Source organism: Capsella rubella, unplaced genomic scaffold (assembly GCF_000375325.1).
Source record: "Capsella rubella cultivar Monte Gargano unplaced genomic scaffold, Caprub1_0 scaffold_5, whole genome shotgun sequence".
Taxonomy (NCBI): domain Eukaryota; kingdom Viridiplantae; phylum Streptophyta; class Magnoliopsida; order Brassicales; family Brassicaceae; genus Capsella; species Capsella rubella.
In genome coordinates this window covers 5,231,075-5,244,046 of record NW_006238919.1, presented here as the reverse complement: position 1 = coordinate 5,244,046, position 12,972 = coordinate 5,231,075, and the positions used below count along the sequence as shown (strand labels likewise).

The window sequence follows — 12,972 nt, the reverse complement described above, 5'->3', positions numbered from 1 at the left end:
CTCGGGTTGCGCTGTGGTCTTTGGGGCAGCTCTCTTCCGTGGAGTAGACACCATTTGTGCGATCTTCTTCTTGGAACTAGCTCCCGCCATCACAACCCTCGTCTCCTCCTGATTCTGCTCCTCTCGATCCCCAAGATCATCCGCCATTAGTAGTTGCTCCACATCAAAGCCGGACAGAAACTCCTCTCCTCCCATGTCAACATCCATCTCGCCCTGAGAGTCCAACATCTCTATATTCTGCTCCTCCTCCAGATTCAGCTCCATCTGTTCCCCGTCACCACCCACAAATGTTAGTTGCTCCTCAACCAGACACGGGAGAACAACCCCATCCCCCATTTGACCGTCCATCTGCACTCGCGACTCCTCGCTCTCTGTTACATTCGTCGCTACTTCATTCACACCATGATCCGCTTCCTGGAAAAGAGCCTTGCAGACCTTTTTGGGTTGAGGAGGCACCACGACCGACTCATGAGGCTCAACAATAGATATCTCCCATGTTGTCTCATCGACCACCGTCTTCCTGTGCCCGTTGAGTGCAGCATAACTAGTAAATCTCCGTCGCCGGTATGACGGTTCTCCATGATAGTGACCAGACCGACCACGATACTCCTGAACCTGCGCCCCCTCGTTTCTCTTAGATCCATCACCACGGCTCGTTTCTCCACCCTCTCGGCTCTTTTGGGATCCTCTTAACTTGCTGTCATAGTCAGCCCACGTCGTCGCTCTGCCCCCACCGCACCCTTGTAGCTTTGATTCTGTCTATCACCATCATCCCCAGAACCCGATGGAGGTCGCACCGTCGTATCATTGTTCCCTTCACCACAGCGATCCTCGTGAGGGGGACATAGACAAAGATTCGTGGAGGAAGAGGTGTTGTGAGCATATTATCTAATACAATGTTTTTGACTGGATAAGTATAATATTATCCAATACAAATATTGTTAGCTCGATACAAATATAACATAATTTCAGTAGCTATTGATTAATGTCTAATTATATTGTTTTTAGTCTGATCGGTTATAATATCAACTATAACATTTATGGTTATTTATTTGGTTAACTTTGTAAATCATATCTTACTGGTATACGTTATAAGTTATTTGATAAATTCATAGTTATCTAGTTAAATTATTTATAGTAAATCATATGTTACCGCTATAAATTATAAGTTATTTGATAAACACATAATTATCTTGTTAAATTAATTATTATACGACTGATATCGGTTTATATTTACGTACTTGTATAAAATATTTTTATTACCGGTTTATAAAAATACTCAATTTAACGGATAATATGTAACTTAACGCGATAACATATTATTTAACATGTTTTAAAAAAAGTTATCGAATGCTTTTAATCACTGATGAACAGTGTTATCGAATTCATGGAAATATATATATTGGTTTGATTTTATAAAATAGTGGTTAGGCTTTAGATTTTATAAATAAACAAAATTATATTTTGGTTTGGGTTGACAAAATAGTGGTTAGGGTTTAGTTTTTGTAATTAAACGAAATTATATTTTTGTTTGGGTTGACAAAGTAGTGGTTAGGTTTTAGATTTTGTAATTAAATGGAATTATATTTCAGTTTGGGTTGAGAAAATTGTGGTTAGGGTTTAGATTTTGTAATTAAACGAAATTATATATCGGTTTGGGTTGATAAAATAGTGATTAGGGTTTAGAGTTTATAATTAGTCAAAATTATATATTGGTTTGGGTTGATAAAATAGTGGTTAGGGTTTAGATTTTGTAATTAAACAAAATTATATTTTGATATGGAAATCATTAGTACAGAAATAATAAGAAATTTAGCTGATAACTTTAAATTTATTGGGACTTTTTATTTAGTAGGGAATTAGATTGTAACTTATTTGACTAACTTTACAATTATCTAATAATATCTTTTTTACGGATATATCGACATAATAAATAACCAAACCAATAGCCTCCAATGTACCGTATCCGAAGTCATCATTGTATCTTCTCCAAAATCTTTATCCTCCCAATGTCGGCGCGTCAGAAACTAGATGAGGTTAGTGTGTGTGTAGCTACTCTATTATAATATAAAAGCTATTATTTGTTTTGTGCAAATCAAGTTAGGGGTAGCTGGGTAACTTTATGTGTTAGATGGAGAGAGACTTAATTTTTTTCTATCCAGACCGAAAATTTTGTTTCCAATTTATCTGGGTATGAAAATTTAATAAGCCCTATTATAATTGATGTCATAATTTGTAAATAAAATCATAACATTGTTAGTGAATTAATGTGTGGATTGCGTAGACGATAAGGATTAAAATTGAAGTATATACATACCAAGGTATAATAAAATGGCAACCTGTTTTTATATATTTTATTAGTTCACCCAATGATATTATTTTCTTGAAACTCATTAGGATACATATACCTCAATAATATTTTTCTTAAATGGTTTTCAACTAATAAATATCAGATTTAAAAGTTCTTTTAGATGTGGTAAGTTGAGTTACATATTTTTTTAATTAAAAAAGGAAAATACAGTTATATAATACAAGAACTTGTTATTTTTATTTTTAATTCATATATCAACAAAAAAAATTCTTAACATTTTTATTTATTTAATCATTTCTCTCAAATAGTTTTATTTTTTTTTTGTATTTTGCCAAAATTATTAATTTTATTTTCATTTGAAATGAAAATAATCATAAATCTAAATATGATAAAATTTTAATTATTAAGGAATGTATGTAAGTTTTTTTTAAACTTGCATTCTTATACATAAATTAATTTTTTTATTAAACATTTTTATTATTAATATATATTAAAATTATACACTTTATAATTTTATTAAATATATTCACTAATAATTTTTACTAATTATAATTATCAATTATTTTAAATTAAATTCTTTTAATAATATATACTGCAACAACTATAGCAAAAATGTTACTAGTCAATAATTTTACTAATAAAGGTTTAGCACTAGAGAATTCTATTGCTTTGGCCAATGTTTAGGTTGGTATGTCGACAAATGGTTAACCAAAGTCGAAAAGTAAAATTTGATCTTCATGAAACTTGTTTTAATAAAATTATGTGTTTTGAGTTTTATATTTTTTTTGGTAATTGTAACTCATGGCCTCGGTTGACTGTGTTATCAAGTAAATGTCATCTATCCGTCGTTTTTCAGCTCTCATTTTTCCTGACCATTCTAACCCTATTTTTGATAAATAAACATTTTTCTCTTTCTCTCTCTCACTGACTTTTCTTCTTAAACTCTCAAAAAGTGACTGAGAGACTTGCTGTTAGTTTTAGACAAGTACCATCGAGAGCGCCGTGTTTTTCGATACATGTAGTTTTAAGTCCGAGCTATTCTGCCTTAACCGCCACCACCTAACCTCCAGGTCCGCCGCCGATGATGAAAACGTCGTTCTCATCGGATCCCAGCGAAGCGAAACCGCGAGTGAGTGAGAGAGAACCTGAGAGCAACTATGGGAGAATTAGAGATGTTTCTGGTGAGTAAGTAGGCTTTTCTCTTAGCTAAGCTCGCAATTCTCATTGTTGAATCTTGTTTTGTTCTTCTTCCGTTGAACTTTCAATAATATAATAATCAAATTACTCAATAATTTTACGTTTACCATATAACTTATAAATTAGCACGATATAATATGATTCAATATAGGGTATATATTGTCTAATATATTTACTTCTTCATTTGATTTGTTCATAACTTCAAAATTAATAGTTATCATTTCTCTTTTTTATTCTATTTTTCTTTTTCATTCTCTTTTCTCTCAAGTATATTTGTAATATGTTCAATAATATGTTACTAGTATTTGTAATATGTTAACCAATTTGTTATCGTGATAATTTATATATTATTTAACAAAATAAATATATGGTTATCGCATAACTTATAACTTATTGTAACACCCGTGTTCGGTTTTGATGAGTGTCGATCGACACCAAGGGTGGGTGAAAACCTAGGTTGACTTAAAAAGTTGAGGCAGTCATTTTCTCTCTATTTTCAGATTTTTGTCGCTTTTGAAAGTTGAGAGAAAAGGCAAAGAGTTAGAGTTGTTCCCTGAGGTGTTTTCAAGAGGTTTTTGGGGTTTTTGTGGCTTGTTCTTGAAGGATATAGCAAAGAGAAGGGGAGTTTCGTAGCTGTGGGTGTTAGGAGAGTCATGTCCTTCCTCTGTTCTCCTTGTTTTAGTCCCTGTTCATTCCAATCAAAAGGTGAGTGCGTGACCATGGTTAATCTGAGCATGCTAAACCCTTCTAATGTGTATTGAATTGATTTGAATGGATGGATTTTTTGTGTGTGGCTTGTTTGTGTGTTTTGGTTGCTGTGTTTGCATGATTGAGTGTTAGTATTCCTGGCTATAGCTTTGGAAGTGGTGAATTCGTTCTCTGGAGAATTGAGAGGCGATTTATGGGCTTATGCGGAGGCGGTTTCGGTCGACACCAACCCGGTGTATGTGTTGGTCGACCCCAATTTCTGGACAGTTTTTCTAGTCATCATTTTCTGGACAGCAAGTGTCCAAACAGCGAGTAGTCAGTATCTTGTTATGCCTCTTTTGTTTTGATTAGTTAATCTTGTTTTGTTTAATATGTTTGTGTGTATAACCCAGTTGATGGGAGAATCGCTTCACTGATTATTTGTGAGAATACTCACGCATCTCATTGTGTTTGTGGTGCATGTAAAAATAAAGTGTGATTGTGGAATCAAGGCAAATAGAGAGGAATGATCTAGGCACTCATCATTGGATTTTGTGATTGTTCTTGAAAATTGTTAGGACTGTAAGTTCTGGAATTTTGTGATTGTTCTTGGAAATTGTTAGGACTGTTAGTTTTGATATAGGAAAAAAATTATTTTCATTCATATAGCAATAACGAGTAATATAACATATAATATGCAAATTATCGCAATAATAAATTCTTTAACACATTACAAATAATATATTAAATGGCATCATTCACAGATGAATAGTGTTATTGAAGCTTTGTTCTTTTTACGATCGCATTTGCTGCGACTGCGACACAATTAAAAAACTTAAAGCGGTGTATTGAAAATAGAATTCTAGAGGATTTTGGTTCTTTTAAAATCCTCTGTTATTTAACTAGGCGTTTTTAAATCCCTTCTCAAATCCAGTGTTATTGAATATGACATTTGTAAAAAATCCTTCAAAGTCACTCACAATCCCTGTTATTCAATTAACAATTTGTAAAAGGGACATTTTTAAAAATGTACTAAATTTTATTAAAAAAATTGACAACTACACTGTATATTATTGTTATTTGAAAACTATACTTTTTAATATTAAAATGGACGAAAATACTCTTTTATTTAATCATTAGTATTAGATAAATTGACTAAAGAAAAAAAAATATATATAACAAAATTAAAATTTAAAATTAAAAAACGTATTAATATTTTAAATAACTAAAAAATATATATACTTTAAAGTAATAATTATATTAAATTTTTGGTCAATACAATATAAAAAAAAAATCGATGGCCAAATTTTACCTTAATTAAAAAAATATAATTTAAGATTATGTAATCGATAATATATATATTTTGATAGACTTACTTGATTCAATGTTGATTTATTAATAAGGTTGATATTTTGAACTATTGATTTGTCTATCTACTTATGTTGACTTGTTTTTATTGTTGTTGACTTATATTACAAGAGTCGACTTATATTTTGTTTCGTTGTTTTTTTATACTGTCGATAAATTTATACTGTTGACTTATTTGCTATGTTTCTTGATTTAAAAAAAAAATGGTCGATTTGTTTGGTCTTAGTAGACTTAATTCATTTTTATATTGACTATTACTTGGGTTGACTTTTAGAACTGCCGACTTATATATTATATTTGTCGACTTAATTTTTGTTGTTGTTGACTAATATTACAAGAGTCGACTTATATTTATTTTCGTTGTTTTTTATACTATCGACTTATTTATACAGTTGACTTATTTGTTATGTTTGTTGATTTTTTAAAAAAACATTGGTCGATTTGTTTGGTCTTAGTAGACTTATTTTATTTTTATATTAATTTATTACTTTGATTGACTTTTAGAACTGTTTACTTATATATTATGTTTTTCGACTTGATTTTTGTTGTTTTTGACTTATATTGCAAGAGTCGACTTGTTATTTGTTTAAATGAGTTTTTACATTGTCGACTTTTTGAACTGTTGATTTTTTAGGGTTTAACTAGTTTAGATATTTATTATATTAAAGTTAAAAACATTTAAATATCGTTTTCAAAATTTTCTATTAAATGAAAAAATTATGAAAATTATTTTTATATTACGCTTATTTAAAATTTCAATTTAATTTTACATCTAAAAGTTTATAAATATTATAAATTCGTATTTAATTTTAATTATTTTTAATATTATCCATAATAAATTAATTCATGACTAATATAATTTGAACATCTTATTTATAACCATTAATTTATTTTAAATAATATTCTTAAAAATAAATTATTATTTTTTCAGTTGTAGTTACTAATTAATATTATCTATAATAAATATCTATTTTTTTTAATAAAAAAATACGAACATAATAAATTAATTTCTAATAAAATATATTTTTAATAATATTGTAAAATATATTAATTTTGTTATTTGGTTTTTTTATTATTAATTTTTAATTATTAATTAAGGGTAAAATTGTCATTTTTCACCATACATAAGATACATTTGAAATATTTAAAAGAGTTGGTGTAAAATTCAAATTTCTACTTAGAATTAGGATAAAACTACAAAATAATCCAAAAATTCATATCAAATCTACTGTTATTCAAAACATAAATTTTTTCTTTAAAAAACCATAAAAGTGATTTTGGAAGACTTTGAACACTATTTATAAAGAGAAATCCAGTTAAAAAGTCACACCTTGGAGGGTGTGATTTTGAAGGATTGGTTAAAAAAAAAAAGATCACGTACAAGAAAAAGTCACTAGGCAAATCTCCAATTTTTATACCCCTCCTTCTCTTCAATTTCTCAGAGTAACCAAGTCACCATTGTTTATGTAGTAGTTCTAATCATTTGTCATTCGTCGTCCAATTTCTAACAAATAGCATGTTTGCTTTCGATTTGGGGTCCTTGGATATAGAAAGCTGTAGTGTGTTGAAGATTGGTGACTGGTTAGAATGTTGTAACCAAACGTCATGATTAAACTGAGTCTTCACAACAATAGACCATAGTATCTTTCAGCTATCTCACACCAACTATTAAACAGAACTTTTTTGTCATCTGCTTGATGCAGTCTTGAAGCCGAGCATAAACGGTGGAGCAAAACAACCCAGAAAATTATGAAATATGGTGGGAATATCAACAACAGTCATACGAAGACACAGCAAAAAGCAGATCACGATTCGGATTTTCGGTTTGAAAGTTACCGCCACTTTTACAGAACCTGCGAATAGCCAACTTTGAGAACAATTTTCCATAAAACCACAAGGACTCAGACAGATGTTTATATATCATTGGAAAGATCTCAATCCGAGGTCTGTAGCAAAAGTAACGGAAGAAGAAAGTAGCAACCCGGAGTTAGAATAATATCTTTTAAGTCTGAACCCTCAACATGAAGTCGTAACAAAAATATCAGCGATCACCTAGCAAGTAAATCTCTTTTAAAATCACGTAAAGTTCTTTTAAAATCTCGACAAATCTCAAACTATTTTCCTTTTTTAAAAATAGGAAATAATAACAAATCCACCAAAATACCTTAAAAACTCACTTAAATCTTTTAAAATCCAAAATATTATAAATTCCACAAAAGACTTCCAAATCATTATTTGAATACACCCCCCTAAAATAATAAATATTCTGGAAAAGTAAAGAGCCGTAGTTGTCGTGCAACTAAAACAATCAAAAGAAACGGAGCCACGTCAATCGCTGGTAATTTCAGCGACGATTCTATTTTTTTACTTGTCGCATGAATCACAACGACTCTTTAATTTTGTGCTCAATTTGTTGCCGTAACAGTGTAATTTTTTGATCTCCGTCAGAATCGCCGCGACTATTATAAAACACGGCCTAAGATGTTGATGAACAGTATATCCGACATGTAGTAAAATTAACTGAAATCCAGAATATAGCTGTTAACGGATAATCTAAATCGTAGTTACCGTATTTTCTTGGGTGATTGCTTATTTATACGATAACTAATTTTTTATTAAGTAATAAAATATAATATAAATCTATAAGCTAACTGACATTTCTCATTTAGTTGCACTTGTAGGTGCCGGGAAAAAAAACTCATCTGTAAATCCCTAAATCATAAATAGGAACAATTGTAATTTTCAATTCAAATATGTAAGAGAACTAATTAACTAATTATGATCTTGCTTTTTTATTTTTCATTTATTTGAATATATGCTTTTAACTAGGAGAATTTTTTAGAAATACCCCTTTTGGTGTGCCCCTTTTTAAAAATATCTCCTTTATCTATCCATTTTCAAAAATACACATCTTTAAATATTAAAACTTATAAAGTTTTATATAGTTTATAAGGTACTTATTTATAATAACTACTACTGAGAGATTCGAAACTAATATTTTAAAATGTTTTAAATCGTTTTAAATCGTCTTTTATACATTTTATAAAGTTTTTATAAGTTATTTTTACGCTATTTATGAAAGATATTTAAAATTATATACACATACAAATGTAATTTGTGTATATATTTATAAGCTTACACATATATTTTGTTAAGTTTCAACATTTTTAGTGATTTTTTTGATAAAGTTTGAAAATAAAATATTTTTAAAAAGAAGTATATGAAAAAGAGTATTTTTGAAATTCCCCTTTGAACTAGTCCTATTTATATATATATATATATGTGTGTGTTTATATTTGTTTATGTTTTATGTAAAAAGTAGATTACGACGGATTTTGCTAATGTAAGTGATTCTTCTCTCGATTTTTCATATACCTGATTTTGCTAATGGTTCTTAATCCATAATGCAGCCACAATAGCATCTTCCATAACCGTTCGGCTTAGAATACTATTTTTCTAAAAACTTATCATTATGGTTTTCAACTTTAAACTAATAAATATAGAATTAATTTTTTTTTTCACTATTGTTTTTATTTTATTTTGACGAAACTGTACGAAGAAGAAACAAAACAAGAAGTTTCCTTTTAATATATTTTACCTAGCGAAACTCATTATGGCATACTTATACTTTTTTTCTTTCTTTTCGATAATTAAGTCATGTAATCCAATGAAACCCTATAATGGTGGTGAATTCAACAAATATTTACTTTACCAATCATACTTTCCCATATTTTAAATATGTGTGTGCTTCCTTTTATGACTTTTGTAAGAAATTCATATACTATTCTAGAAATAAAGAAACTTATTGTGTTTTTTTTCGTGTTTTAATATGTAAGAAAGTTACAAAAATGAGAATGTGTTGTTGACTGGCTGCTAAAACCTTAAAGACTTTTAGTATTACCATAAAAGGATATACATAGTCCAAAAAATTAGACTAACACCATGAAATAGAAAGAAATATTAGTACACAATCGAATTAGTATACACGTACTCTCCACTATCCCAATTATTCCAATAGAAAGAGCTAAGATTAGTTCAATATCCATATTGCATTTTAAATATGTTTATTGGCTTATTGCTGACTTAGGACGTGCACGTTTAAAATGCTGGATTTAATTAGCTTCGTTACGTACATTTTAAGGAATCATTATTATAGTTTAAATGTTTATTTAGCTTCATTACGTACATTTTAAGAAATCCTTATTATAATGTAAATAAATAAAGTTCCAAGGTTTCTTAATTAGCTTCATTACGTACATCAAAGTTTATTTCTTATTGCCCGTAGAGAGTTGCAGCCACCAACCATTGCAATGAGTAATTAAACAACATAATTCATCATTAAAATGATATAGAAAAATGAAACATTAAGAACATATTTCTATTTTGGGATCTAAATTAGATACTCCATAAAAATAATAATAAAAGAAAAAAAATATGAGAAAGATTGTTAAATTTAATAATCTATGGTCTCTTAATAAAAAATATACTTTTTGAGAAATACCCATTTTCAAAAATACCACTGTTAAATATGAAAAATTATAAAAATTTATATCGTTCATAAGGTACACCTATAAAATAACTACTATTAGGAGATTCGATCTATATAATGTATAACGTTTAAAAGGTTTTAATTTGTTTTAACAAGATTTACACGGTTTTTAAAAGGGTTTACAAGGTTTAATGGTTTTTATAAGGTATTTATACGGTATTTATGAAAGATATATAAATTTTTATACACATATTTTGATAAATTTTAAAATTTTAATGGATTTTTTGATAAAATTTTGAAAAGGGGTATTTTTAAAAAATGGTATTTAAAAAGAGTATTTTTGAAATTTCCCCTAAAAAGTATGTCACATATATCATTTATTTATTGGTTTTTCAACAAATTAAAACTTAATTAAATAAATATATTCTACTAATTTTGAGTTTTCTTTTGTTATAAAGTTATGAGAGTTTCTTACCAAATATAGATACTTTAATTATAAAAAGAAACCTTAAATTTTATTTTATTTGGAAAAAGAACAAAAAAAAAATATAGTTGATTATCAAATGGTTGACATGGTCATAACTAAGGTGGAGGAAGAAAAGAGGTTCACGAAAAAGTCTATAATATTGTCTTCAAAGCAAGACTCCAAAAAGAACCAATAAGATTGAAGTTCAAAAGCAAAGGGATGAAGCTATATAGGTGTACCTATATACATAGTAGTCGAACTTTGAACTTATACATAGTAGTCGAACTTTGAAATAGTAGTCACACCCACACTTATATGTCTATAAATACATAAGAGTGTTTATTCAAACCAAATCATAATATCCCACAATCAAAGTTTGTATCTCCTCAAGTAAACGATACATTGCTTTTATTGTTCTATAAAGATACAAATGGAGAGCCTAAAGTCACCTATTCAACCTCCGACCTATGGAAACTTAGTCACGATCCTCAGCATCGACGGTGGTGGAATTCGCGGGATAATCCCTGCCGTTATCCTTGGTTTTCTCGAATCCGAACTTCAGGTTAATATAAATGTTATACCTAACTATGAATCGTATCTATAACATTAGTCTTTCGTATGACATTAAACTCTCAATGTAACAGAAATTGGATGGACAAGAAGCAAGGCTTGCGGACTACTTTGATGTAATGGCAGGAACAAGCACTGGTGGTCTAGTGACAGCTATGCTTAGTGCTCCTAACAAGGAAGGCCGACCCTTGTTTGCGGCCTCTGAGATTAAACAATTTTATCTCGAGAACTGTCCAAAGATCTTCCCTCAAAATCATTTCCCATTATCGGCCGCGAAAAACCTTGTCAAGTCCTTGAGTGGTCCTAAATATGACGGTGAATACCTTCATCAACTTATCCATGCCAAATTGGGTGATACAAGGTTGAATCAAACACTTACCAACGTCGTCATTCCAACTTTCGATATCAAGCATCTTCAACCTATGATATTTAGTAGTTACGAGGTTTGTTTAGCTAATTCTTTTGTGTATGTGAAATTATGATATACCAAGTTTAAAAACTTTGTTGTAACATAGTTGACTATATCTCTATCTTATAGGTAAAAAACAATCCACTCAAGAATGCAACACTCGCTGACATTGCCATCTCAACTTCAGCAGCACCTACATACTTGCCAGCCCATTTCTTCACAACTCAAGATGCAACCGGAAACGTTAGAGAATACAATCTTATTGATGGCGGAGTTGCAGCTAATAACCCGGTAAATTTCCAAAAATATATATACCATATATCATATTATTGTCACACAATCCTAGTAATAAATATCAACATATATATGTAGAAGTCTTGAATAATATATCACATATTTGTTATATGTTACGTATATATAGGCTTTGGTAGCCATTGGGGAGGTGACAAAGGAGATAACAAGAGGGAGCAGTGATTTTTTCCCAATAAGGCCAAACGATTACGGAAGGTTTCTTGTGCTTTCACTTGGAACCGGAAACCGCAAAACCGAAGAAAAATTCAATGCAAAAGAAGTAGCTGGTTGGGGAGTGTTGAGTTGGTTAACACACGATAACTCTACTCCTCTCATTGATGTCTTCACGCACGCTAGCTCGGATATGGTTGATTTCCATCTCTCTTGCGTTTTCCGAGCTCTCCATTCGGGAGCCAACTATATTCGCATCCAGGTATATATCAAAATGATCAGCTCATTAACCTTTTCTTTTACCTTTTATGCCTTCATAATTTCTAAGATATACCTATATAGGATGATACATTAACCGGGGATACTGCTTCTGTTGATATCGCTACGGTCGAGAATTTGGACAATCTAACAAAGATAGGAGATGAACTACTAAAGAAACCAGTTTCTATAGTCAATCTAGACTCGGGTTGTAATGAAAGTGCTTATCATATGACCAATGAAAAGGCTCTTATAAAGTAGGTGATCAAAGTTTTACATTTGATAACTTTATATATTGATCCATTCGTATATGTTTTGCTTATATATTCAAATTTTTGGCTTGTGAAGGTTTGCAGGAATACTTGCAAAAGAAAAGAAGATACGAGACATGCGATCTCCAAATGGAAAAGCCTCAATTAGGATGTAAAAGAGATCATTATAAGATTCTTTTAATTTATTTATTGTTGTAGTTTGGTTTCTTGATATGTTTGGTTTTCTTTTCACTAATACACGTTTGGTTTATTATTTAATAAAAGATTGTGGCCATTTTTTACATTTGTATAAAGTCAATGGAAATGTTAAATAATGTTTTATATCTTTGTACTTTGTAGTTTTAAATTTCAATTATAGACTTTTTACTATCAAGTTTAACTGAAGTTTTTTAGTTTGTTAAAGTTTCATTATATCAGTGGTAATGATTTTTTTTATTAGAGCTAAATATTTGGGTTAGTCCAACTTTATATTATCAGTTTATA

The 12,972-nt window shown here is 29.8% G+C and overlaps 1 protein-coding gene across 1 annotated transcript; it reads left to right on the top strand.

Annotated features, from left to right (window-relative positions):
* Positions 1-10,948: 10,948 nt before the first annotated feature.
* On the top strand, positions 10,949-12,644 carry LOC17886118 (patatin-like protein 2). Its single transcript, XM_006291174.2, has 6 exons — positions 10,949-11,080; positions 11,163-11,531; positions 11,627-11,788; positions 11,919-12,221; positions 12,302-12,474; positions 12,566-12,644. Exons 1-6 carry the CDS (start codon positions 10,949-10,951, stop codon positions 12,642-12,644), a joined length of 1,218 nt encoding a protein of 405 aa, XP_006291236.1.
* The last annotated feature ends 328 nt before the right edge of the window (positions 12,645-12,972 follow it).

What these genes read in the sequence shown, in the direction of transcription:
- LOC17886118 (XM_006291174.2), top strand. Translation starts at nt 10,949, where the DNA reads ATGGAGAGCCTAAAGTCACCTATTCAACCTCCGACCTATGGAAACTTA. An exon ending in GAGTTGCAGCTAATAACCCG is followed by an intron (nt 11,789 to 11,918) that starts GTAAATTTCCAA and finishes ACGTATATATAG; the next exon opens with GCTTTGGTAGCCATTGGGGA. An exon ending in CCAACTATATTCGCATCCAG is followed by an intron (nt 12,222 to 12,301) that starts GTATATATCAAA and finishes ATACCTATATAG; the next exon opens with GATGATACATTAACCGGGGA.